Source organism: Corvus brachyrhynchos, unplaced genomic scaffold (genome assembly GCF_000691975.1).
Source record: "Corvus brachyrhynchos isolate BGI_N302 unplaced genomic scaffold, ASM69197v1 scaffold46, whole genome shotgun sequence".
NCBI classification, from domain to species: Eukaryota; Metazoa; Chordata; class Aves; order Passeriformes; family Corvidae; genus Corvus; species Corvus brachyrhynchos.
The window spans coordinates 4,200,860-4,220,920 of NW_008238838.1; the positions used below are offsets into that span (position 1 = coordinate 4,200,860).

Sequence of the window (20,061 nt, forward strand, 5' to 3'; positions counted from 1 at the left end):
CTAATTAAGATTTAGGGTTACTATAGGTCATTGGGGTTATTATAGGTCAAACTCACTGTCTCCAGAAAATTTTGGGTTTACTTTAGGTCATTTTGGGGTTACTATAGGTCACTGGGGTTACTTGAGGTCAAACTCACTCTCTCAGGAAAAATTTGGGGTTACTATAGGTCATTTTTGGGGTTACTCTAGGTCATTGGGTTACTTTAGGTCAAACTCGCTCTTTCCAGAAAACTTTGGGGTTATTTTGGGTCATTTTTGGGGTTACTTGAGGTCATCAATTAAGATTTGGGGGGTTACCTGAGGTCATTGGGGTTATTAGAGGTCAAACTCACTCGCTCAGGAAAAATTTGGGGTTACTTTAGGTCATTTTTGGGGTGACTTGGGGTCAACAATTAAGATTTGGGGTTACTATAGGTCATTGGGGTTATTATAGGTCAAACTCACTGTCTCCAGAAAATTTTGGGTTTACTGTAGGACACTTCGGGGTTATTTCAGGTCATTTTTGGGGTTACTCGAGGTCAGCAATGATGATTGGGGGTTACCTTAGGTCATTGGGGTTACTTGAGGTCAAACTCGTTCTTTCCAGAAAACTTTGGGGTTATTTTAGGTCCTTTTTGGGGTTACTTTGGGTCATTTTTGGGGTTATTTGAGGTTACCAATTAAGATTTGGGGTTACTAGAGGTCATTGGGGTTATTTTAGGTCATTGGGGTTACTTGAAGTCAAACTTACTGTCTCCAAAAAACTGTGGGGTTACTTTAGGTCATTTTTGGGGTTACTTTAGATCATTTTTGGGGTTACTTGAGGTCAACAATGACGATTTGGGGTTACTATAGGTCATTGGGGTTATTAGAGGTCAAACTCACTCTCTCCAGAAAATTTTGGGTTTACTTTATGTCATTTTGGGTTTACTTTAGGTCATTTTGGGGGTTACTTGAGGTCACCAATGAAGATTTGGGGTTACTATAGGTCACTGGGGTTACTTGAGGTCAAACTCAGTCTATCAGGAAAAATTTGGGGTTATTTTAGGTCATTTTTGGGGTTACTCTAGGTCATTGGGTTACTTGAGGTCAAACTCGCTCTTTCCAGAAAACTTTGGGGTTATTTTGGGTCATTTTTGGGGTTACTTGAGGTCACCAATTAAGATTTGGGGTTACCTTAGGTCATTGGGGTTATTAGAGGTCAAACTCACTCTCTCCAGAAAAATTTGGGGTCACTTTCGGTCATTTTTGGGGTTTCTTTAGGTCATGAGGTCACCAATTAAGATTTAGGGTTACCTTAGGTCATTGGGGTTATTAGAGGTCAAACTCACTCTCTCCAGAAAAATTTGGGGTCACTTTCGGTCATTTTTGGGGTTTCTTTAGGTCATTTTTGGGGTTACTTGAGGTCAAACTCACTGTCTCCAGAAATATTTGGGGTTATTTTAGGTCATTTTTGTGGTTAGTTGAGGTCAACCATTAAGATTTCCAGTTACTATAGGTCATTGGGGTTATTATAGGTCAAACGCACTGTCTCCAGAAATATTTGGGGTTATCACTTTCGGTCATTTTTGGGGTTTCTTTAGGTCATTTTTGGGGTTACTTGAGGTCAAACTCACTGTCTCCAGAAATATTTGGGGTTATTTTAGGTCATTTTTGTGGTTAGTTGAGGTCAACCATTAAGATTTCCAGTTACTATAGGTCATTGGGGTTATTATAGGTCAAACGCACTGTCTCCAGAAATATTTGGGGTTATTTTAGGTCATTTTTGGGGTTACTTGAGGTCAACCATTAAGATTTGCGGTTACTATAGGTCATTGGGGTTGTTAGAATTCAAACTCACTCTCTCCAGTAATTTTTGGGGTTACTTTAGGTCATTTTTGGGGTTACTTGTGGTCAGCCATTAAAATGTGGGGTTTCTCTGGCTCATTTGGGTGACTTGGGGCCACCATAAATCATTCCTGACAATTTTAGCTCATTTAGGTGACTTGGGGCCACCATAAATCATTCCTGACAAAGCTCCCTGGCCCTGCCCTGGTCATCAGCTCCTCCTGGGCCCGGTTTGAAGTGGGGATGATGAAATCCCTGTGCCTTTGGAGCAGGACAAAGCTCTCCAGCTCCATCTCTTCTGGCTGAATCTCAGTGGCCCTCTGTCCCCCACCCCTTCACGTTCTGAAGCTGCAGATTTTGGATGGATTTAAAACACCAACACAGTTTGAAACTTGAAGGTTTTATTGGGCTGGCAATCATTAACAGCACACAGCACCCAGGGTTAGGTTTTAATCATCGTCAGTACACAACTAAATAATCAGTCTTTAATAAATTTGGCCTAAATTAGCCAAAAGTCTGAAAAAAAACCCCATAAGTAGTTGGAATGTTGAGTTTAGGGAGAGTTTTGGGGTTTTTTTCCCCTTGTTTTGCCTTTTAAACACAGCTGCAGCATTTGAAAGCCTTGAAGTCAGGTTTGCATCATCCCAACTGAGCCCACATGGCTGGATTTACCCTGGGCCATCTGACAGTTGCTAATTAGGCTTCTGCATGTGATTAGGTTGATTTCAAAACATTAAATTACAACCTGAAGAGATTAAGATCAAAGAGAGTTTGACGTCCAAGGCCCGGTCTTACAGACTAGTCTGGATTTCAAGTAGCAAAAGCCAGCTCTGCTTCAGGGTAAAGTTGGCAGAGTTCAGTGGGATTTTGGGGAGAAATTCTTCTTTGTACAGGTGCTGAGGCCCTGGCACAGGGTGCCCAGAGCAGCTGTGGCTGCCCCTGGATCCCTGGAAGTGTCCAAGGCCAGGTTGGAGCACCCTGGGATAGTGGAAGGTGTCTCTGCCCATGGAAGGGGTGGAATGAGATGAGCTTTTAGGTGTCTTCCTCTTCCACCCCAAACTGTTGTGTGATTCCATGATCGTTAAGTCCCATGAAGCTGTGGCCAGTTCTGTGGTCAGTGCTGTGGCCAGTGCCGTGGCCAATTCTGTGGTCAGTGCTGTGGTCAGTGCCATGGTCAGTGCCACGGTCAGTGTGATCCCCACAGTCAGGCTCTCCTCTCACCATCGCTCTTTGGACAGTCTGTCAAACCCTATAAAGATCCAAGGAAGATCATTAACACCACCATAACCCCCTCACAGTGCTCCCCACCACCCCACTGTGTCACCACATGAGTTTTTACCCACCTGCTCACCCAGCAAGGGCCAGCCAGCCCCATCAGCACCTCCAGTGCCCTGGGGATCCTCTCCATCCTCGGGGTGTCCCAGCACAGCCCCAGCACCCCCACAGTGTGCAAAGACAGACCCTCAGGCCACAGTCAGCTATCTCAGGTCAGCACACCCACACTCCTGTCATCCTCCACCAGTTCATTAATTAACGCCGAGATAAGGGCAGGAGACGTGGCCCGGGGCAGGAGGAGGCAAAGAGAGACTGGAGAGAGAGCTTGGAGACCTGGAGAGCAAAGAGGGAGATGCAGAGGGATGGGGAGAGGGCACAGAGGCAGAGGGGGCAGAGAGTAAACATGGGGAGAGATACAGCAGACCCAGCTGAGAGTGAGCACAGAGACAAGAGAGGGATGGCAAAGAAGCACAGAGAGGCACAGAGAGAGCAGAGAGTGAGGACAGAGCAGAGACAGACAGCAGAGGCACAGGCTGGGAGCAGAGAGGCACAGAGATGGGGGACTGAGGCAGCAGAGAGGCAGCCACAGGGAGAAAAGAGGGGTGAAGGAGAGAATTCGGAGCTAACACACACACAGAGGGCACGGAGGCACAAAGAGGGAGCTGAGAGGCAGAGAACATGAAGAGACCACATCCTGCTACCCACCTCTTCTCTTGGGGCAAGGGGAACCAGCTGCCCTCCTGCTGCCCCAGAACCCCAATCCCCTCTGCTCCTTCTGCCCTACATCCCAGCCCATCCCACGGCAAACCTGCCAGACACACACTTCAGCCCTGACCCGTGCCCTCAGCTCTGGTGTGCCCCTGCCTGGCATCCCACACCTCCCTCCTCACCCCTCCCAGGGACTCTCTGCAGCCTCTGTGTCCTTCCAGCCCCTGCTGCTGCTCTCCATCCTTGCCCCATCACACAGGAGCCGCTGCTTACCAAGGATTACAACACTTTTTATTCCCACGCAGCCGTTTCACAGAGTACAAACACAAGACAAGACACCAACACCGACAGCCCCCCCACACCCACCAGCACCCCAAGGCTGCTCCCCACTCTTCCACCAGGCACCCCAATGCTGCCCTGTGCCCGCAGACCCCAACCCTGCTCTGACCCTCAATCCTTGTGCACCACGCAAACACGGCAGGGAATTCCATCCCTCCTTCTTCTGACTCTTGTTCCTGCCCACCAGAAAGCACCTCTTTCCAAGTATTGGCACCAGCTTGTCACCACCAAGCACAGTGCCAAGATTTCCAGACCCCCATGGATGAGTTTGGCTCTCTGAACCAAACCTCAGCACCGCCTCTGCTCCGGAGAGTCAGAGGGTGACACGGTCCCAAGGTGTCACAACATCCAGTGATGGCAGTGCACTGCTCTGGCCATGACCTGTGCCCCCACACCTACCTCTGGTTGAGTCTGTGAGCTCATAAGACCCTGGTGGCAGCTCCCAAGGACAGTGGAGACCCACAGCTGTCCATGTGAGGGGACAGCGCGCGCTCCATCCTGTCCCACGCTACCGACAGCGGCATGGGCCACCTACAGTGCACCCCACAAGGGAGAGCCCAGGGAAAAGCTGCAAAACCCCTCGAGTCCACATCAACGATGGAAAGCTGCAAAAAAACCCCAAACCCCAGTCCCACATCAGTGCTGGCGATCATCCAGCTCTGTCTCGCCGTTGCTGCCGCTGCGCCGGCCGCGTGTCCCCTTCACGTCCGGGTCCGCATCCCATCGCTCTCCAGGTCACGTCCCTTTGCCTCCTCGCAGCGTGGCCGGGTTGGCAGCAGCGTGGCCACTGCGGGGGGGGCTGTCTCCTACCCTACAAAGACTCAGGCTGACGCGAGAACAGTTTTTGGCTGGGCGGCGGGGCCGTGCCTACGAGGTCAGGTGCCGTGGAGCTGAGCGCAGCCACAGGCACAGCTGGGCTGCCAGCAGCAGGGTCACTCGGGCACGGTGCTCCCCTGAAGAGCTGGAGGCTGCCAACACAACAAGACCCACATGAGCTGGGGCTCCAGCACACATGCAGCAGGTGCCTGTCTCCCAGGTGCCCCTCAAATCACGCCAGTCTGGTGCCCACCCAAATGCCCGACCTCACTGCTGGGCCCCCAGACTCTGCCCATGGTGTTTACCCCACCCTGCACCATGCAGGTACCATCACCTCCCTTGCAGCTGCCTGCCCGCTCTTCAGAACCTGCCAGCAGTGGCCCCACAGCCCTCAGGTGACAGGGACGGCACACATCTGGCTCCCTGCCCTCCACACCCCTCCTGTCTGCAACGCATCACATGTCCCAGCCACCTTCCCCACACTGCTCGTCCCACAGCCCCTCGGTTTAGGGGTGGCAGTTCCCTGCTGTGCCCACCCTGACCCCGGTACTTGCCCCTGCAGCTCTTGCCGTCCCCTTGCAGTGTCCCTGTCACACAGCTGCACAAAGGCCCGTCCGCCCGGCTCGTGCAGATCTGCTCACAGCCTCCGTTGTCCTCGCACCAGTCCGATCCTGGGCACAAAGAGCAAAGGGGGACACCTCAGCCACGCTCCCAGATCCCTGATCCTTGGCTGCCAGAGGCTGGGATGGCAGAAATCCGCCCCCAGCCTTCCCTGGGGTCCCACACTTACGCTTCCTCCTGATCGGCCCCACTGAGAGGATCTGCTCCTTGGACTCCTCGGTGAAGGCACTGGCCATCCTCGTGTGCTGAGGGCAGTTCTATTCGGGGATAAACACCATCTCTGTCACCCTCAGCCTCTGCCCGGGCCCCCTCTGTGCCCCTCCAGCTGTCCCAGCTCCCAAAGGGACCCTGCAACCAGGCTCAGAGAGCACAGGTCCTAAGGTGAGCTGCCCGTGATGGAGCATCTCCTCCCCATGCCTTGAGGGACACACAACCCTCCCATCTCACCCCTAGGACTACATCTCTGGTCACCTCTCTGATGCCACATCAACAGGGCTCACTGCACTCTGGAAGAGCCCTTCAAATCAAGCAATCCACCCCTCTGCTCTCGCCCCACTCACGATTTTGCAGGAGTATTTCTCGGAGTCGCAGAGGGACACGGCGCAGTGCAGGTGAACCTCGTCATAGTCGCCGATGAACTTGAAGACGGTGACGTGGAAGCGACAGGTCAGTGACACCCCGTTCTCCTCTATGCCGATGGTGTTGTCCTTCATGTTTTGGCACCTGTGCAAAGCACTGATGCTCAGCACCACCCTCCTGTGACTGCCACCCTCCCTCAAGGGGTCTCTGCCCCATAAGGTCCCTCACCCCAGGTACCACAGTGGGGTGCTTAGACCCTGCCATGGCTTGTCTATGGTGTCATGCCCTGCCTCTGTCACCTCTCTGGCATTCCCAGCTTGTACTCCCACTTCCCAAAATGCCTGTGCCATGATCCATATTCCCTCATCTGCTGCGAACAGGAGTCGCCCACAGCATTGTTGACACAAGGAAGGTGCTTCTCCCTGCACCGGGTGCTCTGTCACACGCAGGGCTTCTGGCTGTGTCTACACCGAGCAAATTAACTCCTGCTCTAACAACACTGCTCCTCATCCTTTCCAGATTTTGACCATCTCATTGGCCAAAAGGTCCTTGTCCCAGCTGATGCCACCACCCTTCGAGCACCAAGAGACACCATGAAAACCATCGGGGCTCGTGGTCACTCACCCTCCCTCGATGATGAAGTAGCGCAGTTTGTCGTTGCTGTCCCGCGAGGGAGTGGCGTAGCACTTGTTCAGCATCAGGATCAAGTGGTTGGAGTCAGCCCCCACCACAAAGACCCCCACGTAGAGCACGTCCCGGGTGGTGAGCACCACCTCGCCCTGCCGGTACGGGTGCTTGTAGGATGAGTTCTTGTACAGGGCCATCTTGGTGGTGAAGCTCCCTTCCTGCGTCGGCACCGTCAGGTTAATCACGCTAACGATGGCAAAAAGAATGCTGGCTCAGATGGAGGAAAGGTCATGAACCCCAAAATTGCTGCCTTGCTTCAGAACCAGCACTGCCTCACCCATCTGTGCAATGGGCCCTGCTCCTACCTGAGCATCGGCCGCACCACTGAATCCAGGGAGATCTTGATGTCCAGCTCATAGGCACAGGAAAACTCCACGTTGATGGTCCTGTCCCGGGTGATGATGTTGCCCGTGTTGTTGGCGCTCTCGATCCACACCGTGTTCTTGTACACTATGTGAGTGCTGTTGGACTGCAGAGGGAGCACAGGGCACTGCTTAATTCCAGCTGTCCCTGCTTCCCTGCTCCTGATGAGCACCTATAAACGAGCTGTGTGACAAGGGCCCTGCTGCTCCTCCACCTCTGGCCAGAAAGGGCTTGGAATTGTATCCTTATTCTACAAAACCTTCCTCTGTTCTCCTTGACCCCCAGCCCATTAAAGCACCTCCCAAGCATCACTTGCACTGACCTGCCCCAACCCTGGACTGTCCCACACTCCCAGCCCTGCATGCCCCACATCCCAGCTCACCTGCACCAGGTTGCCACAGTTGCCTTTGGTGTTGTTGATCTGGAAGGAGATGAAGTCCTCCCCCTCGATGCCGGGGCAGTGGCGGTCGTTGACCCGCACGCCCTCACGCTCAAAGCCCAGCTGGAACAGTTTGCACTTGGAAATGGACACCTCCATTTGGGCGGCCTTGCAGGTCACCTCCGCATCAATGATGTCGTGGGTGGCTAGAGGAGGAGATGAGACAACTTCAGATCACCACAAATGGCCCACTGACATTTCTCTCCACCACCAGAAATGGGCTGGGATCTTCTCCTGTGGTGTGCCCTGCCCATCCTACATCCCTGCTGCTCAAAGTGTTCCCAAAACAGAGATGCCCATAATGTGCACCCCAGAAAAGCTGTTCCCTGCTCTCTGCTTCCCTCCTGAACTGTGCATGGTCAGGAAAACCTGTCCTGGCAGAGGTCACAGCCCTCAGCATGTCCCTTCCCAAAGCCCCAGTGGCACGATGGCCCAACATGGAGCTCGGCACTGATCCCACAGCCAGGAGCAGGGGACTCCCTGTTCCCACAGGGCCAGGAGCAGAGGACTCACTGTTCCCGTAGGGCGGGGGCTCGATGCAGCCGCACAGCTCGCCGCCGTTGTCCAGCTCGCAGGTGCGGTTGGGGCAGTCGGCACCCACGCAGGGATCTTCCACCACTCCTGCTAAACAGCACAAGACACAGCACAAACACAACCTTTACCCTCAGACTGCCGAGCAGCCACCTCCAGCCCCTCTCCCCAGTAGGACATGGTTCCCCTCGACCTGGACAGCCCCAGTTCTCTTACAGCAATTCTCCTTCTCGATCCACTCGGTGCCCAGGATGCCGAAGGTCCGGCAGGCCTCTCCGTAGGCAGCCAGCGAGCCGCACAGCTGGACCTTCTTGTGGTTGTAGCAGCCATCCAGAAAGCAGGACTCGTAAAAGGGCAGTGGGTCCAGGAGGCCGTAGCAGGGCTGGAAGAAGCCCTTCATGTCGGTCAGCTTCAGGCAGTAGCTGTCACTCTGCAGCTGCTGGATCTGGACGTTGTCACACGAGGCGGCGTATTGCGAGTACTGCAGCTCGTTGCAGCTGTGGGCACCGGACACGTCGTGGGGGCTCCTTTCATGGCCAGCCCTGCTCCCATTCCCACTCCCACCTGGTGGGAAAGGGTTGTCTGTCCACTCACCTCTTCTGCATGCCATTGGTTTTCCAGCTCTGTGCCAGCACCACGCTGCTGACGGCCGGCTTGCCCCGCAGCGTGGCGTAGTCGTCGGTGGGGTCGCCGTTGAAGTTGCCACAGAGGCCGCACACCTTGTTCTGCAGCCGCTCGCCGATGGTGATTTTGATGACGTTGAAGCCGTTGTAGCGGATCTGGATGTCGGGGCTGGAGTCGATGACCAGGAAGCCCTCCTGGCTGAAGATCTTGGTGGACAGCCCCGTGACAAAGGGGATGCTCACGTGGCTTCCGTTCACCTGGCGCAAGAGAAGACACAAAGCTGACGTCCCTCCCATATCCTCTGCCCACAGATGAGGGTGAGCCACTTGTAAATGATTCCTTTGCTGCTCCCCACTATCCCAGCTGTGAAAACATCGAGAGTTCCCTGGGGCCCTAGTGGAGACCACTGTGCAGCCTGGACTGCCATCCCCCATTCCCTCCCCGCCCACCTCTGGAGGGGCCAGACACCCATGATGAGACCTCACCTTGACAGTGTTCCTGTCACTGATAAGGATCTGCTCCTCGTTGATGTAGAAGTACACAGGGGAGATAATGGTGAGGTTGGGCGAGGACCACTTGTCGAAGTTGATGATGAGCTGGAAGGAGAAGTCGGGCAGCTTCTGGCAGATGGTGGAGAGGACGAAGGCGCAGTTGGCGGGGAAGCGCAGGAAGGCGCCGTCGAAGGGGCGGAAGACGCCGCCGCCGGCCGCCAGGCAGAAGGAGCTGCGGGTGCTGAAGCAGCCGCGGACGCCGTTGCGCAGCGCGCACTCCTCGTCCGACTTGCAGTGCCGGGGGTCGCACTGGATCAGGTTGCGCCGGAAGCAGCGGCACCGCCGGGTGCAGTCCCCGTTCCAGAAGAGCTGCTTGGGCTGAAAGAGGGACCCATCACCGGCTGTCCCATCGCCCTCCAAGGATGTCTGGGACAAGGTTTACAGCCCTCTGTCACACGATAAGGAACAGCAGGCAACGAGGGCAGAGGAAAATGTGCAAAGAACGCGCTGGCAGCTTGCACCTCCCTTGCAACATTGCTGCTACCCACACTCACCTTTGCACTGCCACCGCAACCTCCCTCACCTCTTCTGCGCGCACAAAAACCACAGTGCTAAAAATACCTCCTTGGCCTCTTTCCTGCACTCTGCCAGCCACCAACCCATCTGCAAGGAGCCCCATTTGACAGTAGCCCGATACTGGCTCCTCATGGAGCAAAGGCACCTTCCACAGAACAGTTGCACTGGCACAAAATACAACCCACTAAAACATGAGCAACGCTGTAAGCACAGCACTCTGCTGCATCAAACTCCTCAGTGACATGCAGCAGCTACGAAAAAGCAAATTTCATGTGAAACAGTAAATTTACCATGTGTGGAATACCTAGAACAATGTGATCATAGAGTGCTGGACTTTGGCATTCATCAAAGAGTCTTCCCAGTCACCAGCCTTTCCTCCATCCCACCTCCACCAGTGCCCTCCTGTGCTTGACACTCAGGTCACCTTCAACCAACAACTGCTTGATGGGTTTTTTGGATAGAAAGACTCCCTGTGCAGCACACCATGCAAGGACATCCCTCTCCTCTCTAGCCCTGCAACCAGCCCAGCCTGACTGTCATCCCCGCTCAAACTCTGCCCAGAAATATCATCCAGACGGAGGGAGCAAGCCCCGAGAGCCGCGTACCTCGTAGTATTTGCCATCGGAGTAGCAGCCACAGTTGTGGGGCAGGATGCAGCTCTTGCCATTGAGGACGTAGCCAGGGTCACACTGACAGCCCTCCACGCAGTAGTGGCTGCAGTCGCTCTTCAGCCGGATGGCGGCACATCGGGGCTGGCACAGGGACACGCAGCTCTCGTAGTGGCTGTTGGGGGGACAGCTGACAGCTGAGCAGGGGACAAAACAGACACAGATTAGCTCCATGGACAAAACCAACCTGGCTCCCCACCAGGGACTGACTCAGACCTGTCCTGCATGGTGCCAGTCTGTGGCCTCACCACCCTGCGAGAGCGGGGCCCCTGAGCCATGAGCTTGCTTGTTAGAAGGGAAGAACAACACAAATTTAATTTTCAGTCTCGTTAGCAAAGACAATTACTTCCCATCTGATTTGCCAGACAGATTGGCTGCCAGGGAGGCATGCAGTCCCCATCCTCAGGAGCCTGATTGAACAGCACAGCGTCATCTTATTGACAAGGTGCTGCAGCTTCATTAGAGCAAACACGTCCTGCTGGCTCTGAGGCTGACTAATACAACCCCTGGTTAACAACGGGGGGATTGCTGATTCCTTCTGAGCTTGAGGCTTCTCCTTTTCCATCCCTGTTCCTGCTGTACCACATGCAGTTTGTAACAACTCCAAGAGACTTCACCCACCTCACCCAGCAACTGTGGGAGGGGTTGGCTGCCAGGCCATCAGCCTCCCCCTCCCTGGCACCCCAGGAAAAGAAGGGTGGCACTTACAGCATGAGGTGAAGTTCCTCCAGCCAGTGATGGCAATGCCCTGAGTCTGGCACGTGCTGGCATAGTTCTGCAGCCAGCTGCAGGCTGTCTGCATGGCTCCCCCATCCACACACGTGTCGAAGAGGCAGTTCTTGTAGAAGAAGCCAGGGCTGATCTTGCTGTGGCACTTGGCAAAGACGCCACTTTGGCTGGGGATGAGGCTGCAGAGCTGCTGGGGCTTCCAGAAGCCTTCCACCTTGCCGCAGGCCGGGCAGCGGTCGCCGCAGCCCACGCGGCAGAACGCGTCCCTCTTGGCCCAGCTCTGCACGAAGTCACTGATGCTGGTGGCCGGTGTCCCCCCCGCGGCCACCAGGTCGTCCTCGGGGTTGCCGTTGTAGCGGCCGCAGAGGCCGTAGGTGAGGTTCTGGAAGCCCCGTGGGATGGTGACAGACAGGAAGGTCTTCCAGTCATACACCACCTTCAAGCCGAAGTCGGTCTCCACCACGATGTGGAAGCCAAAGGCAAAGATGTTCACTTTGCCCTGGCCCAGCTTCAGGGGCAGGTAGAGACGCTCGTTGTTGATCTGCAGGGAGGAAACAAGGCACACTGTGAGTGGGAATCATGGTGGGAGCTTCCTCAGAAGGACACAAATGAGGGCGTCTCAGCATTCCCAGAGCACGGCCCCTGCTGACCTCGCCTCCACACCCAAAACAAGGCAGCCGAAACAGAAACCCCCTCCAAAAGCTGTGCCTGGCAGCACCCTAGGACGAGCCCAAGCATGACCTGACCCCCAGAAAACCTTGCAGGCCACATCTAGGGAATTGCTCCGCAGTTTGGGAGTCACACCTGCAGAAATAACCGCAGCCCTCATGGTCCTGCACTCACCAGCACGGTGTACTTGTAGGCACGGTGGATGACGATGTTGTAATTAAAGACCTCCACTTCGACCTGTTTCACCCACAGGGCCAGAGAGGTGTCCCGATCCTCGTTCTTGGCCGTGACAGTGAACGCTGGGAACGTATCTGAGCGCTCCACCATGGGCCGGGAGATGGTGGTGCACAGCACCAGCTCACAGCTGCTCTGGAAGTCGAAGGAGTAGCCATCAAAAGTCAGGTAGTGCCCGTAGCCCGAGATGATGCAGGAGGCGTCGGTGCGGACGTGGCAGTAGTAGAGGCCGTTCTCCTCCAGGCAGTACTCGTCGTCCTTGCACGACACGTTCTCGCAGTACACGCTGTTGTCCGAGCCGTTGCAGTAGCACAGGAAGTGGCAGGAGATGTCCATCCAGAAGGTCTGGTTGGTGGCCAGCTGCCGGCCCTCGAAGTTGCAGCCGCACTCGCGGCGGGGGATGCAGCGGGTGCCGCGCAGGGCGAAGCCCTCGTCGCACTGGCAGCCCTCCGAGCAGGTGTCCCTGCACACGGGGCCCGAGGCCAGGCTCTCGCAGGTCTCCACGCAGCTCATGCACTCCTCGAAGTGGCTGTTCTCCGGGCAGGAGAGAGCTGCAGGGCCGGCAAACACAGAGCCTGAGCCCCCAGCTCCGACAGCACAGGGTGAGGAACAGGCAAAAAGCAGGTGGTGACCGATTCAGGGGGGAAAAGGGGAAACAGTCCCAGCATTTTGTGGCCACTGGCTCATCCCATTCCCTTTGCAGCCCCTTCTCCCCTCAGCCATCACCCCCCTCACATCTCAGCCCTGTCCTGCCATGTGCCAAATGATGCCTTCTCCTGTTATTTCCCAAACAAACACCTTCCTGAACACTCTGAGGCAGAGACAGGCACAGCCTTCCCACCACCTACTTCCACACTCGGGATTTTTCACATTTGCTTCTGAATTGTGAGTGTTCTCCCATCCACGGCAAGTTTACAGTGGCAGCTAAAACCCAGTGTTATTCAAATTATCCTCTGGTGGTGGCGTACAGCACCGCCAGACACCATCTGTGGCGCCAGAACGCTCCTACAGTGCACCATAAAACTTCTGCTGCCTCCTGAAATGCCACCCTGAAACCACTTCCCTGGGAAATCTGTCTCTGCTGGCACCAGAAACTACTGCCTGTGATTCCAGCATCTCGCACGAAAAGCTGCTCCGCCTCTGCGCGCCCACAAATCCCCAACAAAAAGTCTCTGCCTAGGTCTGGTGGGTTCCAAACCCCCTTCTCCCCATCCTGGGTGATGAAAAGCTTTGGTGGACTCACGGCAGAAGCTGTGGCTCCTCCCCTGGCCGATGTCCACGTCGGCGTTCTTGCAGGCACTGGCGTAGCGTGCCACCGAGTCACACAGCTCCGACACGTTGCCCCCACTCTGGCACAGGCGGAAGAGACATGTCCTGTAGTAGGCTGAGACATTGACCACGCTGTGACACTCCAGGAAGGAGCTGTTGGTGGGGTCGTTGATGATGCCGCAGCTGGAGCGGCTCCTGTAGGACTTGAGCAGCTCCGAGTCATTGTTGCAAGCCATGAGCAGGTCCCCACACTCCCCGTTGCAGATCTCGTCGAAGGTGGTCCAGCTCTCCAGGAAGAGCTCCAGGTTGTCCGTGAACTTGCCCTTGGGCAGGCTGAATTCGTCGCTGGAGTTGTCGTTGAAGAGGCCGCAGAGGCCGCCGGTGCAGTTGAAGTAGGAGGTGGAGAGGCGGATCTCCAGGAGGCCAGAGTCATAGTAGCTGATGGCCAGGAGCCCCTCAGACTCCATCACGGTGCTGTTGTCAGTCTGGTAGATTTCCAGGCGGCCAGAGGGGTGGAAATAGGGCAGCCCCACATCATAACCATTCACCTACAAGGAACAAGGTCGAGAGGCTTCAGGAAGGGTGATGTGGCTTTGCCCAACCACACCCTGCACGTTAAACACTTTCTGACCCATACCCACCCTCCAAGGCCCAGAGCCTCCTCTGAGTGAGGGCATGCAGCTGTATCTTTGCTTTTTGCCCCACAAAAAGCAATTTTTCTTCCAGGGCAAAAACAATTTGCAGGAGAAGGAGGAGGCAGGAAAGCCTCCTCAGCAAACAGGAGGAGCAGTGCTGTGGCAACAACTTCACAGGCACCTCAAGGGCCTCCGTGTCATGGCTCAAGTGCCACTGTGGTGTCCACAGCCACAGATCCATGAGCTCTTCTTCACTGGATCACAGCACAAGCCACCACCTCCCAGCCCATCCCTAGGCCGCACTTTTACCTTAATGTCTGACAGCCTGGTGCCTGCAATCTTCACCTCTTGGCCGGCCGCCTGGACCCGCACAACGCGCGGCCCGTTGGGAGCGGAGCCGGCCTTCTTCTGGCTGATGTCCACCTCGATGAAGTCCGGCCTCTCTGGGCAGGTCTTGAGCAGCGTGTAGGACTGTTCCAGCGGGTAGGGGAAGGTGATGCCATCAAAGGTCTGCAGCACCTGGTCCTGCCCCACCAAACACACGGTCTCCCGCTTTGGGTAGCACCCCCGGTAGCCGTTCTCGATGGTGCAGATCTCTCCCTCGGGGCAGGTGGTGTTGAAGCACCTGGCCTCCCTGCCAGGCTCGCAGTGGCACTGCACAGTGCAGTCTGGTGACGCCCAGAAGGACTCCCCGATGGCGTAGTAGCGGCCGTTCACGTCACAGCCGCAGCCCTGGACGGGGACGCAGCGGTCGGCGCTGAGGACGTGGCCCTCGGGGCACTCGCAGCCCTCGGTGCAGGGGGAGGTGCAGGCCAGCGGGGCCGTGAGGTCCGAGCAGGTGGCAGGGCAGCTGCTGGCACACACCGAGTACTGGCTGAGCTCTGGGCACTGCACGGCTGCCACTGTGGGAGCAGAGGGGTGACAAACAGAAGGACCGTGTTATGGCACAATTCAGGGTCAGCTGCCACCTTCTCACTGGCCACAGCAGAGACAACACAGAGGGACCCGTGACCCCCTCAGTGGTAGGACTGGCCCCTCCATTTCCTTCCTAGGCCTCCCTGGCCGGTCCTGGGCTTCTCCAAAATAGCCCCAGAGCCACTGAGCCACCCAGAGCTATTTAAGGCTGCAAGGATGGTGGACTGACCAAGCAGTCCCCATTCCAGTCCAGCCTCCAACTCTCCTCATGGCAGCTGATGATCTCCAGGACAACATGGAGCTTCCACCTCATGCCTGGCTTGTGCCACACTTTTGCTGGAGCAAGGGTGTGATGCCACGGAGAGGAGGGACCGATCAGTTCCCTCCCGACACCCTCCACTTCAGGCAATTCCTTCCCTTGGATTTCCTCCCCCTCCTGTCACGCACTCCTGGGCACACAAGCAAACCCCGGCACCGCTCCCCTCCTCGCAAACACTCACCGCATCCCGTCTGGCTCCGCCACTCTCCCACCGAGATGCCCAGGGCCTGGCACACGGCAGCGTACGCCTGGATGGCCTGGCACAGCCCAGTGCCATTGTCCCTGGCGCTGCAGAGGTCGTAGACACAGCTGTGCACGAAGGCTGTGGGGTCCACAACGGAGCCACACTCCCAGAGGGGCCCCCCGCTCTTGTTGATGAAGCCGCAGTACTCGGGGGTGAAATACAGAGCCTCGGTGGCGGGGTCGCAGAGGCTGCAGTTCTCCAGGCAGCCCGTGGAGCACCTGCGCTCGGGATGTGGCACCTGCCAGCTCTCGCCCAGCTCCGGCACAGACGTGGCCACCCTCCCGTCCGAGCGCAGGATGTCATCCTCCGGGTCTTTGTTGTAATTGCCGCACAGCCCGCACGTGGCGTTGATGTACGAGCCCGGCACGGACACGGAGGCGTAGTGCTGTCCGTCGTAGGTCACCAGCAGGCCGAAGTCAGTCTCCAGGGCGGTGGACAGGCCGCTTTGGTAGACCTTGATTGCACCCAGTTCCAGGGAGATGGGCAGGGACACCACCAGGTCGTCCACCTGCGGGGACAACACCCGGCGGCTGAGCCAGCGCGTGGAACAGCAGAGCCCTCGTGCTGGGACACAGACAGGACAGTCCTGTTGTGGGGTTTTGGGATGGGGACACGCACAGAGGGCCAGCCATTGGGAAGCCACAGGCATTTCCTGTGCCCCGTGCCTATCCCCAGGACCCACGAGGCCCAGAAGTGCCATCCCACGCTCTCCAGGTTGCAAGCGCGGTCCTGCTGCCGCCCCAGAGGAGCCGACCTGGCAAGTTCCCTGCTTCCAGCAGAGCTCTTACCTTTGCCTTCCCAAAGCCGCCCTTGGGGAGAACAATCTTGTGCGAGTAGACCTCCACAAAAATATCCCTCAGCCAGGAGACGGAGGAGCCGCCTCGGTTCTCATTCTTGGCCTCCACGTTGAAGTAGGGCAGCTGGGAGCCTGGCCAGCACTGCCTGGCGAGGAGGTAGGAGCAGGAACCCTGGAAGTGAAAGAGGAAGCCGTCGAAGGTGTGGTAATGTGGATCTCCGAACACCACGCAGGTGCTGCTCTCCACCGGCACGCACTGGAAGAATTTGGTCTTCGTCTCACACGCCTCGAAGGGGCCACAAGCCATGTTCTGGCAGAGGATCTCATTGTTGAAGTCCAGGCAGCGGCACTTGGTGGTGCAGTTGGCGTTGTCCCAAAAGATCTCCCCTTGACGGAGAAACTGTCCTAGAAAGACAGAAAGGGAAAAACCTACGCTACATCACTTCTTGAAACAGAAACACGCTCTGAGTGCACCCTCGGGGGGGTCTGCTGCTCCTGTGATGGGGACCACCACCACCGTGTCCTGCTGCTGGGCTTCTCAGCTGCTTTGTTTGTGCAAACTCCCAGCAAGAGCCGCTCATCAAACCCCAAGCTCCGTTTCCAATGGGTGGTGCATCCTCTTCGAGTCCTACCCACGCCACGAGTCCCTGGAATGCTGCGAGTGCTGTCACAAATCCGGGGTCAGTGCTGCAACAAGCAGGCTGGAAAACTTGAAGGCTGTTCCACACATTTTGGACACCCACCACTCTGGCTCTTCTTCAGTATTGCAGGGCACAAGAGGCATTTGTGCTGTTTTCCCAAAGGAAAAGACCCATTTGGAGGCGCCTTCCAGCACTTTTGCTGCACTTGCAGCATCCTCCAGCCTTGCTGCCATTTCCATGATTCCCCTGCTCACACAACTGTGCTGGTCAGAAAGTCACTCTGTCATCAGCAGCCCCAGGAGCAATTTACTCCCATTCAGGAAGAGCTCGTAGTAATTACAACACCAAAGAGCTGTTGACAAGCAACTTCCACCCCACACACGAGCCCCAGCGGGAGCGCCGAGTGATCGCACAGCCCCAGACGGAGCAGACGTGTTACACCACCAGAGAGGAGCGGGTTTGGCTGGTGACAGACAGGAGAGGCTGGGAGAAGGCTGGAGAACAAGGATGGCAAGTCCCCGTGAGGGATTCTGTCCCCTCCATCTGGCCATCTTTCACACTCCTCCGGCGCGTGGCTTCTGCCGTGCGCTGCCTGAGTTTACCTCTCCTAAACTTTTTGTTCTCTTCCCTGCCTCCTACAAAAAAAATATGCTATTTTCTGCTTCCCCGCAACAAATGTCTCCTCTTGGCAAGGCCCACGCTCCAACCATCCTGGCGTGGGGAATTTGGGAAAGGGGTGTCATTCGGATCCAACACCTCGTGCTGTGTCTCCTCTCGTGGAGGGCAATCAGCCATTCGCTGTGAAATTTAAATCCAGTGGCGGGATCTACTCGTGTTCCTCTTGTCACCTGCAAAGCTGAGACTGGTTTCCAGTTTCTCTTCAAAGTCCAGCCTTTCCTCCTGGGGTCAGCAGCTGGAAAACGCTGGAGCAGCTGGACCCAAAACTCTGCTGGAGCTGCAAGAGCCTTGGAGTCTCGTGGACCTTCAGTACCATCCTAAACTAGGACATAAAGAAGCCACATGACTCCAGTGTCCGTCAGCAAATGACAATCCACTCTTGCTGGAAAGACTCCTGGAGCACAGTGGATGCTCCTGACAGTTTTATTTGTCAAATGGAAATGCAATAATCTTTCAGCAGCAGAGTCCCTGTGCAGCCACTGTGTGCATCGATTAATCCCTTTATGGCCCCGCGCTGTCAGGGACACAGGCACAGACTCTGTAACTGCTGCAGACACACGGCATTTGTCCTGCCTGGAAAACCTGCTATTCCTCCTGCAGAAACGAGGGAAATGGCACCACAAGATCAGCTTCCCTAATTTATGGGCAGCAGGAAATTGCTGTCCCCGGGTCTTTCCTGTTGCCACCAATTATCGCAGGAACTCGGAGATGTGCACGGACTGAACCCTCTCTTGTGTTTCTGTCCCTGCAGCTGCAGCTCGTGGGGATGCCTTGGCAAAAGCACAGATCATGCAGCACCCCAACAGCAGCACCTTTTGCTACACTGCACCCCAAAATCTGGGGACAAACAATGCCATTTCTGCCTTACCTCTCAGGCTGCAGCCGTTGGCCGGGTCTATTTCTCTGCCATCTATTTTGAAAGCCCAGCGCCCAGGGACGTTTACGTTGGTTGTTTCCTCAATATTGACAATGTCTGGGGTTCTGGAGCCTGGGATGCTGAAAAAGTTGGTGAGATTTCCACCATTGAAGCCAGCCTAAACCAGAGAGAGAGAGAGCAAATTCCATCACCCATCTTGGCAACGGGAAAGCGAGGCTGCATTTCCTCACTTCTCTGTTCCCTGCTGAGTGCATCTTCTTTAGTTTTAACAGCTCTTTTTGGAGATTTCTGCTTTCAGATAGCCTGAATTTCTTTTTTTCAGGTGGTTTGGATGTGAGTGAAAAGCTAAACAGGCACTACAAGCAGAAGGGATGTGTATTTACAGATTTATGTTTGTACAGACACATGTCTGTATATACATATAGATCTGAGGCTGTGTGAATTGAGTGGCCAAAATAAAGTCAGGGAGCAATGTAGGGAGATTCCCCTTATTCAGGAATGTCCCCCTCTCCTCAGGCAGAGGGACTGGCTGTGGCACTGCTGCCACCACCAAATTTTGGAGTGCTCATCCCACCATGCCCAGCAGTTCAGTGCAAGGCCAGTTCTAGGCCTGAGCAAGCACGGCCACCTTGGGAAAAGCCATAGGCAGTCATCCAAGAGCCCAGCAGAGGTGGGGATGCGGGAGCAGGAGTCTCACCTGTGCCATCACCCCGCCGAGACCAGTGAGGGGGTCCCCTCCGCTGGCCGTGCCCGTGGTCCAGCTGATTTCGTGGTAGTTAAACAAGGCAAAGGACGACACCCCGTCTGTGATCAGGACAGCCTGGAACGTGTTCACCTGTGCAAAACCACGGGCACATTCACAAGGTGATACTGCTTTTCTCCTGCCCTTCTGCCACATTGTCTGGCCTGGGTGAGCCTCACAGTGAAGACCAGAAGGGGAACGAGACCCCAAAATCCTCTTGTTTTGAGCGTGTGAGGACGATCTCAGATCCAAGGGAACACCAATAGATGGCAGCATGAGAATAAGCTCACGGGGAAGGAGCAGCGGGCAGGATCTGGGTGGTTGTGATCTGTTATCTCCCATTACTCCACCTTAGCTTTATTCCTGCATTATCTTTCCCTGTTCCCTTCCACGTTCATATCCTACAACGCTCCTGAGGGTGGATTCCATCCAAGCCAGCCGTGTATATCCTGCACTTTGCTGGCTGCCAAATCCCCTCCCTACCTGCTCAATCCGCTGCTCGTGTTCTTCCTTTCACTTGAAATGACTCTGCATTTCCAGCCCCACACACTCCAGGCACACTCCAGCCTGGAATCCAGCTGGGAAGAGCCCAGCTTCCCTTTTAGGGCTGTGCAGAAAGACAGAAGCAGCTCCTTCTCCCCCTCTATCCCCGCAGATGAAGCAGCAGAGCTCCTCACTGGGAACTCAGTCAGTCCCTTCTCTCAGCTCCCTGCATTTTCCTGTCCTTCCCATCCCTGCCCTGGGACCACGCCATGAGAACAGCTCCTCCTGCCTCTGAGCAAGCAGGACT

At 55.7% G+C, this 20,061-nt stretch overlaps 1 protein-coding gene across 1 annotated transcript in view; it reads right to left on the reverse strand.

Annotated features, from left to right (window-relative positions):
• Nucleotides 1-2,190: 2,190 nt before the first annotated feature.
• TECTA (tectorin alpha) overlaps nucleotides 2,191-20,061 on the reverse strand; it is a 25,750-nt gene continuing 7,879 nt past the window's right edge. The window contains exons 5-25 of the mRNA XM_008636999.2: nucleotides 19,227-19,364; nucleotides 18,521-18,686; nucleotides 16,326-16,738; nucleotides 15,475-16,045; nucleotides 14,369-14,961; nucleotides 13,399-13,972; nucleotides 12,096-12,706; nucleotides 11,232-11,793; nucleotides 10,461-10,660; nucleotides 9,274-9,657; nucleotides 8,759-9,045; nucleotides 8,381-8,661; nucleotides 8,147-8,257; nucleotides 7,577-7,779; nucleotides 7,137-7,300; nucleotides 6,769-7,017; nucleotides 6,126-6,288; nucleotides 5,735-5,822; nucleotides 5,499-5,615; nucleotides 3,150-5,096; nucleotides 2,191-3,055 (exon numbers count right to left, since the gene is read on the reverse strand). Coding sequence (XP_008635221.1) covers nucleotides 4,996-5,096; nucleotides 5,499-5,615; nucleotides 5,735-5,822; nucleotides 6,126-6,288; nucleotides 6,769-7,017; nucleotides 7,137-7,300; nucleotides 7,577-7,779; nucleotides 8,147-8,257; nucleotides 8,381-8,661; nucleotides 8,759-9,045; nucleotides 9,274-9,657; nucleotides 10,461-10,660; nucleotides 11,232-11,793; nucleotides 12,096-12,706; nucleotides 13,399-13,972; nucleotides 14,369-14,961; nucleotides 15,475-16,045; nucleotides 16,326-16,738; nucleotides 18,521-18,686; nucleotides 19,227-19,364 — 5,976 coding nt within the window. The 3' untranslated portion in view covers nucleotides 2,191-3,055; nucleotides 3,150-4,995. The remainder of the gene's footprint in view (nucleotides 3,056-3,149; nucleotides 5,097-5,498; nucleotides 5,616-5,734; nucleotides 5,823-6,125; nucleotides 6,289-6,768; nucleotides 7,018-7,136; nucleotides 7,301-7,576; nucleotides 7,780-8,146; nucleotides 8,258-8,380; nucleotides 8,662-8,758; nucleotides 9,046-9,273; nucleotides 9,658-10,460; nucleotides 10,661-11,231; nucleotides 11,794-12,095; nucleotides 12,707-13,398; nucleotides 13,973-14,368; nucleotides 14,962-15,474; nucleotides 16,046-16,325; nucleotides 16,739-18,520; nucleotides 18,687-19,226; nucleotides 19,365-20,061) is intronic.